Source organism: Nycticebus coucang, chromosome 5 (genome assembly GCF_027406575.1).
Source record: "Nycticebus coucang isolate mNycCou1 chromosome 5, mNycCou1.pri, whole genome shotgun sequence".
In the NCBI taxonomy this organism is placed as follows: Eukaryota; Metazoa; Chordata; class Mammalia; order Primates; family Lorisidae; genus Nycticebus; species Nycticebus coucang.
In genome coordinates, this window is record NC_069784.1 from 53,749,847 (window position 1) to 53,763,012 (window position 13,166).

A 13,166-nucleotide genomic window follows, 5' to 3' on the forward strand; every position below is an offset into this window, starting at 1 on the left:
CTCACAGCAACCTCAAACTCTTGGGCTCAAGCAATTCTCTTGCCTTAACCTCCCAAGTAGTGGGACTACAGGAGCCCCCACAAGACCCGGCTATCTATCTATCTATCTATCCATATATATAGAGAGAGAAAGAGAGATTTTTGGGGGGGCGGGGTGGGGGTTGCAGTTGTCATTGTTGTTTTAGCTGGACTGGCCTGGATTTGAACCCACCAGCCTCATTGTACGTGGCTGGCACCCTAACCACTGAGCTATGGACACCACCTTATAATATCTTTAGGCCAAATAGTGAATTTTCCCACATTCGTGTAACCTTTATTCAATGGACCAGTATCCAGTGTCACAGTCTATTAGGTCTTGGTAACTGTAGTGGTCCAAGGGACGCCCTCTGTCTGAGTGCTAAAAATATCCAAAACCAAATTAAATACTTTAGGTATAAAAGTTGATGCTTTCTCAAGTAAATTCTTAACCAACAGTTCTATGAAATTCATCCTCCCTTAAATAACTGCAGGAAGATATTCAAGAAAAAAACAAATGTCATAGCATTTGTTACAAGAATGCCATAACGGTCAAGTTTATGTCTCTGTAATTTAAGTGGTTATTTGGAAAGAAATTCCATGGCATTTTTCTCAGAATGTTCTCCATATCATTCAATAAAATTATTGGTATAAATCATCTAGATATATTTATTGATTTCTTTTTTCATTCTGTCCGTGTAAACTCCATACTTTGTTCAACATGCTTTTGCAGCAGTTTGCCCAGTAATGAGTTTCACTGACATTAAATATTTATTGAGTATCTTCTGTGTGGGAGACATGACACTAAGTGAAAGTGAAAAGGATGGAAAAAAACATTCTCTATCTCTGAATAAATTACAGTCTAGTTTCTAAAACAAGATGAGCAAAAAGGACATATACAAAGAAACACATAGTAAAATACCAACTGAAAAAGTATGTTTCTCTCAACTTGCTGCTCCTTATCGCTTTGAGAAAATTATTCAATTTCTCTGAAACTGTTTATCTGGAATATAAAAGTAATACCCACTTCAAAGGAAAGTTTCCAAGTTTACTTAAGATATATGTAAAGGTCTCAGCACACAGTAAAAGTTAAATAAAAAGTGGCTGTCATCAGCTGTTACTATTATTAAGAGAAAAATCTTGAATAATGATGTTCTACATTAAAGAAATTTGTTTGCTTTAAAAGAGAAGATGGGGCCCAACATGGTGGGAGGATCGCTTGAGCTCAGGAGTTTGAGACCAGACTGAGCAAAAGCAAGACCCCATCTCTACTAAAAATAAATAAATAAAAACAGAAAAACTAGCTGGGCATTGTGGCAGTCGCCTATAGTCCCAGCTACTGTGGAGGCTGAGGCAGGAGGATTGCCTGAGCCCAAGAGATTGAGGTTGCTATGAGCTATGGTGATGCCATGGCACTCTACCTAGGGTGACAGAATGGGACTCTGTCTCAAATAAATAGGCTGATGAGCAAACAAAATATTTTGTATCTATTTTTCTTTCTAGTTAAGAAAAGCTCTGATCTTGATCAAATGCTTGATCCATTCAATAATGAGCCATTTCTAAAGGAATTATTTCAATACTCTCAAGATTTTTTTTGTCACAAATGAAATTTAAGGAGTTACAAAACTGGGCATGGTGGCTCATACCTGTAATCCTACCACTCTGGGAGTTCAAGACCTGAGCAAGAATGAGACTCCCCTCTATTGACCAGTACTCTTCAAAATTGTCAAGGTTGTCTCAGCACCTGTAGCACAGTGCTTATGGCGCCAGCCACATAAACCAAGGCTGATGTGTTCAAACCCAGCCCGGGCCAGCTAAACAACAATGATAACTGCAATAAAAAAATAACCAGGCAGGGCGGCACTTGTGGCTCAAGGAGTAGGGTGCCGGTCCCATATGCCGGAGGTGGCGGGTTCAAACCCAGCCCCGGCCAAAAATCACCAAAAAAATAAATAAATAAATAAAAACCAGGCATTGTGGTGGGCACCTGTAGTCCCAGCTACTTGGAAGTTGACGGAGAGAATTGCTTGAGCCCAAGAGTTTGAGGTTGCTGTGAGCCATGAGGCCACAGCACTCTACTGAGGGTGACAAAGTGAGACTATACCTCAAATAGAAAAATGGGGTAAATAATATAAAGGAACTCTATTTTTAGAATTTTTCTATACATTTTAAATTATTTCGAAATAAAAAGGTAAGAATTTTCTTAAAATCTATAATTCAAACCTTATTATCTTTGTCTTTCTCCTCAGAGAGTCCAAATTGGTAAGTTCTCCCAGGAGTTGACTAACATGATTGGCAGAGGACCTAAGAACAGCTCTCAAAAGGTCAACTCTCTCCTACATATACTACTTGCTTCCATGAGACTGAATGATGAAAATATACTATAATCTTGTATTTATAAGTAATAAAAACAAATATTTCAAAATGAAAGGATTCAAAGAGTCTTTTCTCTTAGAACAGTATCCATAAGTGTTTAATCATTAAATAAAATTTTTGCTTGTGATTCTAAACTTCTGTATCCTGATGCTACAAGATGTTATATAAAGTGAAACAACACTGTGTTAGGATTTGTCCTGTAAAGTACTTTTCCTTATCATAATGCTTTATACATGGAGACTCACTAATCCTTACTCTAACAAAGTGGAAATATTACTTTGCAAAGGGAAGGATGAATAAACAGAGATTAACACCTAGATAACATTACAGATTTTTACCCAAAAAGTCTTAACCAAGCCCAAAGCAGAAAATGAGGATGCATAAAAGCCCTTGGAAAACAACTATAAGCCCATTTTCAAGGGCAGAAATGGATGACGGATGCTCGGCGCCTGTAGCTCAACGGCTAGGGCACCAGCCACATACACTAGAGCTGGCAGATTCAGATCCAATTCAGACCCCGGGCCTGCCAAACAACAATGACAACGACAACCAAAAAATAGCCGGGTAAAAATACAGGATGTAAGACCTCACCTCAGATCCACTAAGCATTTTAAGTCAGGCGCAGGGGCTCACGCCCATAATCCTACCACTTGGGAGACCGAGGTGGGTGGATTGCCTGAGCTCACAGGTTTGAGACCAGCTTGAGCAAGTGCAAGACCCTGTCTCTAAAAACAGCCAGGTGTTGTGGCAGACACCTGTAGTCCCAGCTACTTGGGAGGCTGAGACAAGAGAATCTCATGACCCCCAAGAGTTTAAGATTGCTATGAGCTGGGACCCTACAGCACTCTACCAGGGCAACAAAGTGAGATTCTGTCTCAAAAAAAAAGAAGAAAAGAAATCCAGGGTGGCGCCTGTGGCTCAAAGGAGTAGGGCACAGGCCCCATATGCTGGAGGTGGCGGGTTCAAGCCCAGCCCTGGCCAAAAACTGCAAAAAAAAAAAAAAAAAAAAAAAATCCGTATTTTAGCAAGATCTCTAGATGCTTCATAAGCACCACACAGTTTGAGAAACATCACCCTGACACATTGAGTCATTAAGGAAATAAACAACAATACCATACCATATTCATCTCCTAGTGGTTGACGTTTAAGTAATTTGATATTTCATTAGACAGTCTCTTAGTCTCACTTAAGAAGAGAAAAAAACAATGAAATAGACACAAATTTTGATATTATTTACGTTTTATCTGTTAATTCCTACTTAGGTGGGAAACCCATTCTTTTTTTTTTTTTTTTTTTTTTTGCAGTTTTTGGCTGGGGCCAGGCTTGAACCTGCCACTTCCAGTATATGGGGCCAGCGTCCTACTCCTTTGAGCCACAGGTGCCGCCCAGGGGAAACCCATTCTTAACATACATTTCTTATAATTTTCTTAGAGGGTACGAAATATATATATATTTATTTTTATTATTATTTTTTTTCCCCAAGACAGCCTCAAGCTGTCGCGGCATCACAGCTCACAGCTCCTCCAACTCCTGGACTCAAGTGATTCTCCTGCCTCTGCCTCCCAAGTAGCTGGGACCCAGGCGCCCGCCACAACACCCAGCTATTTTTTTGGTTGCAGCCGTCATTGTTGTTTGGTGGGCCAGGGCTGGATTCGAACCCACCAGCTCAGGTGTATGTGGCTGGCACCTTAGCTGCTTGAGCCACAGGCACCAAGCCCGAAATATATTTTTAAAATACGTCTATATCATTTACCAGACATTTTTAAAGATTTTTTTTTTTTTTGACACAGAGTCTCACTTTGTTGCCCTTGGTAGAGTGCCATGGCATCATAGCTCACAGCAACCTCAAACTCTTGGACTCAAGCGATCCTCTTGCCTCAGCCTCCCAAGTACCTGGGACTATAGGTAGCCATAACAATGCCCAGCTATTTTTAGAGACGGGGTCTTGCTCTTGCTCAGGTTGGTCTCAAACTCCTGAGTTCAAGCAATCCACCAGATTTGGCCTCTCACAGTTCTAGGATTACAGACGTGAGCCACTGCTCCTGGCCCTGAACTTCTCTTCTTTTAAATTTTGTTTGATATTTTTTGAGACAGTCTCACTCTGTTGTCCAGCCCAGAGGGCTATGGCATCAGCCTGGCTCACAGCAACCTCAAACTCTTGGGCTCAAGCCATGCTCCCGCCTCAGCCTCCCAGATAGCTGGGACTACAGGCATACGCCACCATTCCCAGCTAATTTTTCTATTTTTAGTGGAACTGGGTTTCACTCTTGTTCAGGCTGGCTTTTAAGTCTTAAACTCAAGCAACCCTCCCGCCTTGGCCTCCAGAGAGCTGGGATTACAGGTGTGAGCCACCAGGCCCAGCCAGGATTTTTTAAGAATACTGACAAATTGAAGCATTGTATGTAAATAGATACTTTTCATATTCTTCCATAATATGCTCATCCAAATTAACATAAAACTTAATATAAATACAAATTCAGCTAAAAGCAGGAAGGGTCCAGATCAATATGGATTGCATGATATATTATGTTTACCATTCTAAAACAACAACAAAAAGCTATCTTTTTAGTTTTTGTATTTTCAGTGATCTCAACTATTTCATGAAGTAAAAGATACTTCTCTAAAAGATTAAAAAAAAAAGTCAAGGGAAAGTATGGCCATACTTAAGACTGGACTATAAAAGAGAAAATATAAATAATATCAGTGGTGACTTCTTCAGTGAAACTTTCATCCAGGACTGAAGGATTTATTCAACAATCAGCATCTCCCGACCTAGAGGAAGAATTCATATACTGAAGCCACGACACCCAGCACCTCAGAATGTGATTTTATTTGGAGACAGAGTCTTTAAAGAGGTAACTAAAATGGGCCCTAATCTAATATCACTGGTGTTTTTTTTTTTTTTTTTTTTGAGACAGAGCCTCAAGCTTTCACCTTGGGTAGAGTGCTATGGCATCACAGTTCACAGCAACCTCCAACTCCCGGGCTTAAGCAATTCTCCTGCCTCCGCCTCCCAACTAGCTAGGACTACAGGCGCCCGCCATAACGCTCAGCTATTTTTGGTTGCAGCTGTCATTGTTGTTTGGCGGGCGGGCTGGATTCGAACCCGCCAGCTCAGCTGTATGTGGCTGGCGCCTTAGCCGCTTGAGCCACAGGCGCCAAGCCATAGCAGTGGTGTTCTTGTAAGAAGAGGTTAGGATACAGACACCAGAAAGAGAAAACCAAGTGAACATCAAAGATGGCCGTCTACAAGAGGCCTCAGAAGAAACCAGCCTTTGACACCTTATTTTAGACTTCTAGCCCCTAGAACTGTGAGGAATTAAATTTCTGTTGTGTAAGCCGCTCAGTCTGTGGTGCTTTGTGATGGCAGTCCTAGCAAGCTAATACAGCATTTGAACATACAAGATATGCAATAGGTCCTTATTGAAGGAGTGAATATCATACCTCATCCTGCAATTAATTCTGCTGATAACCGAAGCTGATAGCTGACTTTCCACCTGTAAAGTCAGAGAAAACATTTATTATGAAATAAGAAAGGTAAAAAGATGGAAGAATATAAAGAATATAGATGTACCCACCACCCATCCTGAGAAATAATTAGCTTTATAGTTGAAGTACCTTGTGTTCTGATGTCCAGTGACATCCCTCTTGCTAGCAATAACCACTAATTGAATTTGGGTATCATTCTAACATAGCTTTTTGTTTTTTTTTTTTTTATGAGTCTCACTCTGTCATCCTGGGTCCCTACCGTGGCATCATCATAGCATGTAGCAACCTCAAACTCTTGGACTCAAGTGATCCTCTTGCCTCAGTAGCTGGGACTTCAGGCGCCCACAAAGATGCCTGGCTAGTTTTGTTCCAACTGGTCTGCCTCGGTGTATATGGCTGGCACCCTAACCACTGAGGTACGGGTGCCGAGCCAGAACATTCTTATATACATCTCATACATATGTGAGTGTTCTCTAGGTCTTACCTTTCACGATCCCACATAGAAAATATTGGAAAATCATACAGATGAAGGGATAAGGCAGTTCATAGCCAGTGGGGACCCTCCCAAGGGCTCTGGCTGCCCCAAGTCCTACTTGGCCACTCTTGGCATAACAAGGAACAGAAACTCTATTCTAGATACATACCCAGGAGCACAATTTTTGAGGCCAAGAGTATGTACAGTGTATCTTCTTTTTATTTCCATAGTATTCTCCATAATTATTTACAAATGTTTACTTTTCTACTAGCAATACATGAATTCCTGTTCTAAATTTTTACCTATACTTGGTATTGTCAGCCATTTGAATTTCTGCTAATCTGATGAATATGAAATGTTATCTCTATTGTGATTTTAATTTGCACTTTTCAGGTTACCATGGAATATTTCTTCACATGTTTATTAATCATTTGTTTCATCTTCAGTGAATTGTCTTTTCTAATCTTTTGCCCACAAAAACATGTCTTACTCTGAGCAACTGTTCTTTCTACCTGCATTGACTATGGACCTCTCTGAAACAAAAGTAAATTCTACTTTATAGAATAAAGACTACCTTATAAGACTACCTCAGTCCACAGTCTACATTTTAAAAGCTGCTAATCTATACAATGGTCTGGAAGTAGTTAAGAAGTTGAGGAGGAGGGCAGCGCCTGTGGCTCAGTGAGTAGGGCGCCGGCCCCATATGCTGAGGGTGGCGGGTTCAAACCCAGCCCCGGCCAAACTGCAACAAAAAAAATAGCCGGGTGTTGTGGCGGGCGCCTGTAGTCCCCGCTGCTTGGGGCGCCTGTAGTCCCCGCTGCTCTTGAGGCAAGAGAATCGCGTAAGCCCAAGAGTTAGAGGTTGCTGTGAGCCGTGTGACGCCACGGCACTCTACCCGAGGGCAGTACAGTGAGACTCTGTCTCTACAAAAAAAAAGAAGTTGAGGAGGAAACGTAAATTATATTCATAACAAGCTCAAATCAACAGAGCCAAAATTTCACTGAGACTAGATCATTTCAACCTTGGGAATGCAAAGATCTTATTTAACCAAATTTTCAGTTACCCATGTATGTGAGTATGTTACCTGTGGTTTCTGCAGATAGGAATGGTTCTTATTGTGGGATGGTTCCCAAGGAAACCCAGCTTCTTTGGTCAGTTTGAAATGCTACAAATGGTGAATTTATTTGTAATCAAAGTATGAATTTAGAATCAGGTGCAGTGGCTCACACCTGTAGTTCTAGTACTCTGGGAGGTAGAGGCAGGTGGATTGCTTAAACTCAGGAGTTTGACACCAGCCTGAGCAAGAGGGAGACCCCATCTCTACTAAAAAAATAGAAAAATTTGCTGAGCATAGTAGCCAGCATCTGTAGTCCCAGCTACTTGGGAAGTGGAGGTAAAAGGATCTCTTGAGTCCAGGAGTTTGAGGTTTCAGTAAGCTATGATGTCACTGCACTCTACCCAGGGTGACAGAGTGAGACTCTGTCTAAATCAATAAATAAAAAACAAGCAGTTAAGCCTCTAAATAGTAAATAGTTTGGAAGAAGTACTTATAATTATTTGGATAATCATTCCTGATTATTTAATTTATATCCTTACAGGCCTAAATAAAATGTACAAATATAAATATTGCATTTTTTAGTTAAAAAGCCTGTTTTGGGGTTTTCTTTTTTTTTTTAGAGACAGAGTCTTACTTTGTCACCCTCGATAGAGTGCCGTAGCATCACAGCTCACAGCAACTTCCAGCTCTTGGGCTTAGGCGATTTGCTTGCCTCAGCCTCCCAAGTAGCTGGGACTACAGGTGCCTGCCACAATGCCTGGCTATTTTTTTGTTGTTGTCGTAGTTTGGCTGGGGCCAGGTTCCAACCCAGCACCCTCAGTAAATGGGGCTGGTGTCCTACTCACTGAGCCACAGGCGCTGCCCCTGGTTTTTATCTTTAAAGCACTGATTTCTTAGACCTGGCAAAAATAAATTTTTCAAGTAACTGCATTGAAAGCATTTGTGGTTAATGTAATTATTCATATTTGAGAGATATCATGATTTATTTTTTATATTTAATGTATTTCTTATTGAAAATATTTATTACAGTACCCTAAATAAGAGATAAGAAAGGCACTTCATATTGCCTTCTGTCTCTTCCCTACAACAAAACAAGTAACTCTGAGTTTATCTTGGATGAGTCAAAAAGCAAGAGGTTGGCGGTGGCGCCTGTGGCTCAATGAGTGGGGCAACGGCCCCATATGCCGAGAGTGGCTGGTTCAAACCCAGCCCCCGCCGAACTGCAACAAAAAAATAGCCGGGCGTTGTGGCGGGCGCCTGTAGTCCCAGCTGCTCGGGAGGCTGAGGCAGGAGAATTGCGGAAGCCCAAGAGCTGGAAGTTGGGCAGCGCCTGTGGCTCAGTGAGTAGGGCGCCGGCCCCATATGCCGAGGGTGGCGGGTTCAAACCCAGCCCCGGCCAAACTGCAACAAAAAAATAGCCGGGCGTTGTGGCGGGCGCCTGTAGTCCCAGCTGCTCAGGAGGCTGAGGCAAGAGAATCGCGTAAGCCCAAGAGCTAGAGGTTGCTGTGAGCCGTGTGACGCCACGGCACTCTACCAAGGGCAGTACAGTGAGACTCTGTCTCTACAAAGAAAAAGAAAAAAAGAGCTGGAAGTTGCTGTGAGTCCTGTGATGTCACGGCACTCTACTGAGGGTGGTGTGAGACCCTGTCTCTACAAAAAATAATAATAATAAAATAAAGAATAAAAAAATGAAGAGTTTGGGACTGTATCATTGGTTTCAATCCTATTTTTAGAGGTACAGGGATACAAAAGAAGTCCTTAATTTGGAGACATTTAAAATGGCTTGTATGGTTTTCTCCAGGAAGAAAGTACACTGCCAAACTTAAGGACCATCGCAGAATCCTTTAAATATATAATTATTATTTCGGGCCAGGCACAGTGGCTCACGCCTGTAATCCTAGCACTCTGGGAGGCCGAGGCGGGTGGATTGCTTGAGCTTACGAGTTTGAGACCAGCCTGAGCAAAAGCAAGACCTCACTAGAAAAACTGAGGCAAGAGGATGTCTTGAGCCGGAGTTGGAGGTTGCTGTGACCTAAGATGCCACAGCATTCTATCTAGGGCAATAGCCTGAGACTCTGTCTCAAAAAAAAAAAAAAATACATATATATACACATAATTATTTTGTTCAAAATGTTTATGTTCCATGTTATAACTCAATGTATAAAATAACACTGCCACTGACATCAGTAGAATTTTATGGGAAATAGAACGAGTTAGTAAGCCTTTTTAAATAGGCATTTTCCTCCTCCCTCAAAAAGTTATGCATCCAAGTATAAAAAATCAAAAGGATGCAAATCCTTTCCATCTTATTACTTACAGATTGACTATTGTCTAAAAAAGTACAAATTTCACAGACAGGTCTTTCCTTATTCTTTCTAAAAAATGCAGAAGATGTAAAAAACTTATACTATGCTGCAGTCCAAATTATAGGCAAGAAAAAGAAAAACCAAATGACTGGGAGACTGGAAATTAATTTTCAAATATCAGTAATTTACAAAATTTGCAAGTTAGCTTTATTTTTCATTAACTTTTTTTTTTTTTGTAGAGACAGAGTCTCACTTTACCGCCCTGGGTAGAGTGCCATGACAGTCACACGACTTGCAGCAACCTCCAACTCCTGGGTTTAGGCGATTCTCTTGCCTCAGCCTCCGGAGCAGCTGGGACGACAGGCGCCCGCCACAACGCCCAGCTATTTTTTTTGTTGCAGTTTGGCGGGGGCCGAGTTTGAACGCGCTACCCTCGGTATATGGAGCCGGTGCCCTACTCACTGAGCCACAGTCGCCGCCCCTTCATTAACATTCTTGATGTTTTTTATAATATATGAACATTAATTTTCATACAGCATTAGATTTTTTCTTATTTGTTTTCCATTTTAAGATTCACATCTTTAATATATAAGAATTTTCCTTCAAAACATATCTAAAAATTAGTAAAACGCCCAAGGGGAAGTTTTATTTAGAGGAAAACTGAAAAAGAGAAAAATAAACACATTCATCACAATTTCAGAGGTGACAAAATTCTCTGATACTTCAAGTGGCTTCTGACCTATAAAGGATTAAACAATGTATATAATGTTGAACAATCTTAGCTAGATTAATGTTAAAATGCATAATCTTAGGCAGACTGATGTAAAAATGCTACAGTCTATTTTAATTGTATGCTTCTTACAATATAATGAAAGAATTTATTTGGTAATGCTTAATCTGATGATTAAACTGACCCCACAAACGCTGCTCATTATTTTGGTGGAAACATTTACAAGCAATTATAGTCGCTGATTTCTTGCAGTTGTTTTCGTTGATTTTATAATTCTCCAAAGTCAAGGTGCTGAAAACTAACTTCTATCCTCCTTTTCGAGAAATGACATGATAGAGAGGAAACCTGTGTGTTGTAAACACAAATACAGATATTTAGAAGTTGATACCTTTAAGATTAAGTTTGTTGCTTAACTTTCGTTGTTCCTTAAATAAAAACGTATGAGTTTTCCTTTAAATCCACACGCTAGTTTGGTTTAGCCTCTTTGAACACAGCTTCCCGTTTGGGACCCTTGTAAACACGGCTCTTGCCCTCGGTTTCATAATCGCTAGTAACCGGTGACCTCGCCAGCGGGAGCTGGCGGAGTCCAATTGCCCAGGGCGCTGAACCCCTGTTGTCCCGCTGGCTGCGACACGCGGCCAACCCCAGCTCCAGGCCCTCCGAGGGAAATCTGAGGCCCTTTCCCAAATCATCCCTAAAAGGTGTCTTCACCTTTTCTTCATTCATTCAAGTATTTGCAAATTTCAGATGTCCCCTCTGTCTTCGGAAAACCAATTTGGACCTTACTTCGAGGCCTCAAAACAGAGCATTGTCCTTGCCTCATTAAAGACCCGATGAACCCAAGAAGATGAATCTCAACCACTGAGGAGATACAAAGTATGATTTACTAAATGTTGTCCCTCCGAGTAGCGAGTGGCTGTGAGCATTATGCCACGTCCCTTCCCTTCCTCCCTCACTGCCCACCCTTTAGGGCCCTAAAGGCAAATAGTGACCAAGGCCTCGCTGTCGTTCTTGCCTCCAAGCAAGCCTTGGGCCAAATTCCTCCTTTCGCGAGGCGCCACCCTCTTCTCCAGGGCAGCAGGAGGGGCTTCAGGATGCCGCAGGGCCTCCCAGATGAAAGATCCGAGGAAGGGTCTGAGACTGCAGGTCTCAAAAGACTGCAGTCAGAAAACAAGTCGAGAATCGCAGCTTATCAGCCGAGGCACGCTCCTCTCCCCGCGACCCGTAACGCGCAGCGGAACTACAACTCCCAGCACCGCGGCGGCACGGACTCCCGGAAACCCGCGCCGATGCGGGGAGGAAGCAGCTGAGACACCGCCATCAGGCCCGGGTTAATTTAGCAAGAAAAAGGGGGCGGGAAGGGCTGTAGGGCACCTGTCAATCCGGCATTATGAACGTGGTATTTGCTGTGAAGCAGTACATTTCTAAAATGATAGAGGACAGTGGGCCCGGTATGAAAGTACTTCTCATGGATAAAGAGACGGTGAGTTTGCTTTTGCTCAGTATTTGTGAAGGAATCCTTTCTTCCTCACAATAGCTAGTCACATTCCACTATAGGGTTTAGTAATTAAAGATTATTAAGTAAGTGTCAGTTCTGTGTGAATCTGAAAAGTTGTCTAAAGCTTGCCCATTATGTTTTCAGTCTAAATTGCTCTAACCACTGCCCAGAGACTCAGAACAATTTATTGGGAATCAGAAATTCTTTCCTAAACGTCTCTGGCAAGAAATCATCAATATATGAGATGGCACATTTGGAAGACTTAGGGATAGGGTGTTAATTCCTTAAAAGTTGTGTTTCTAAAATAAAGCTGTTGGTGCTTTAGCTAAGATGACAAGGTAGGTCATATGTTGTTCACAGACCAAAAACAAAACATTAAAAAATTATTTTTGGAAATGTATGGATTATTCCTGTTCAGAATGAGGATGTTTTTCATTCAGGTACATTACATTATTTTGGATGTTTAGTGAACGTTATTCCATGTTAATATTTAAGTTTCCAGCTAATTATTAATGAAAATACAGGCTTAGATATTGCTGCTTGTTTTTATCATTCTAGACTAGCATAATCTTACTTAATTTTTCTTTTTTTTTTTTTTTTTCAGACTGGCATAGTGAGTATGGTATACACGCAATCAGAGATCCTTCAGAAGGAAGTATACCTCTTTGAACGCATTGATTCTCAAAATCGGGAGACCATGAAACACCTGAAGGCAATTTGTTTTCTTCGCCCTACGAAGGTACTGCATAAACTGAGCTGCCACCTTCCCAGGCAAATGCAGGACACTCTGATCTGAAACCATTAAAAAGGCAAAAATAAATTTATATTATCATCATTTGTGGCATCATAATTATCCTGATTTGTCGATGTTATAATCTTAATTCTTCTCCTTTCCATGTCTCAGTTCACCCCTTACAGTCAGTTCTTCCTTTTAAATATCTTTCCGGTTCACAGCTATTCTGAAAGCCACTAATAAACTACTCTTATCAGAGACCCACATCACTTTATTCCTGAATTAACTTCCATATCTGTCACACTGAACACCACTGCCACTTAGTTTATATACAGCTATCAGTGTCTTTATTCACCTCTACGGTGGTTCGATTTTACTTCCATGATTAAATCTATATTTAGGCCTAGCCGGCAAAGCCCTCCTTTAGCTTGTTTGGCCCGCCCTTATGTCTCCAGCTTTCCTATGCCCTGACTCTGCTCCTCCACTAT

The 13,166-nt window shown here is 41.4% G+C and overlaps 1 protein-coding gene across 2 annotated transcripts in view; it reads left to right on the top strand.

Annotated features, from left to right (window-relative positions):
- The first annotated feature begins 11,684 nt into the window (after positions 1-11,684).
- Positions 11,685-13,166, top strand: part of VPS45 (vacuolar protein sorting 45 homolog) — a 101,831-nt gene continuing 100,349 nt past the window's right edge. For both annotated transcript variants that reach the window (XM_053590747.1, XM_053590748.1), the window contains exons 1-2: positions 11,685-11,930; positions 12,550-12,684. In XM_053590747.1, coding sequence (XP_053446722.1) covers positions 11,838-11,930; positions 12,550-12,684 — 228 coding nt within the window. In that variant the 5' untranslated portion in view covers positions 11,685-11,837. The remainder of the gene's footprint in view (positions 11,931-12,549; positions 12,685-13,166) is intronic.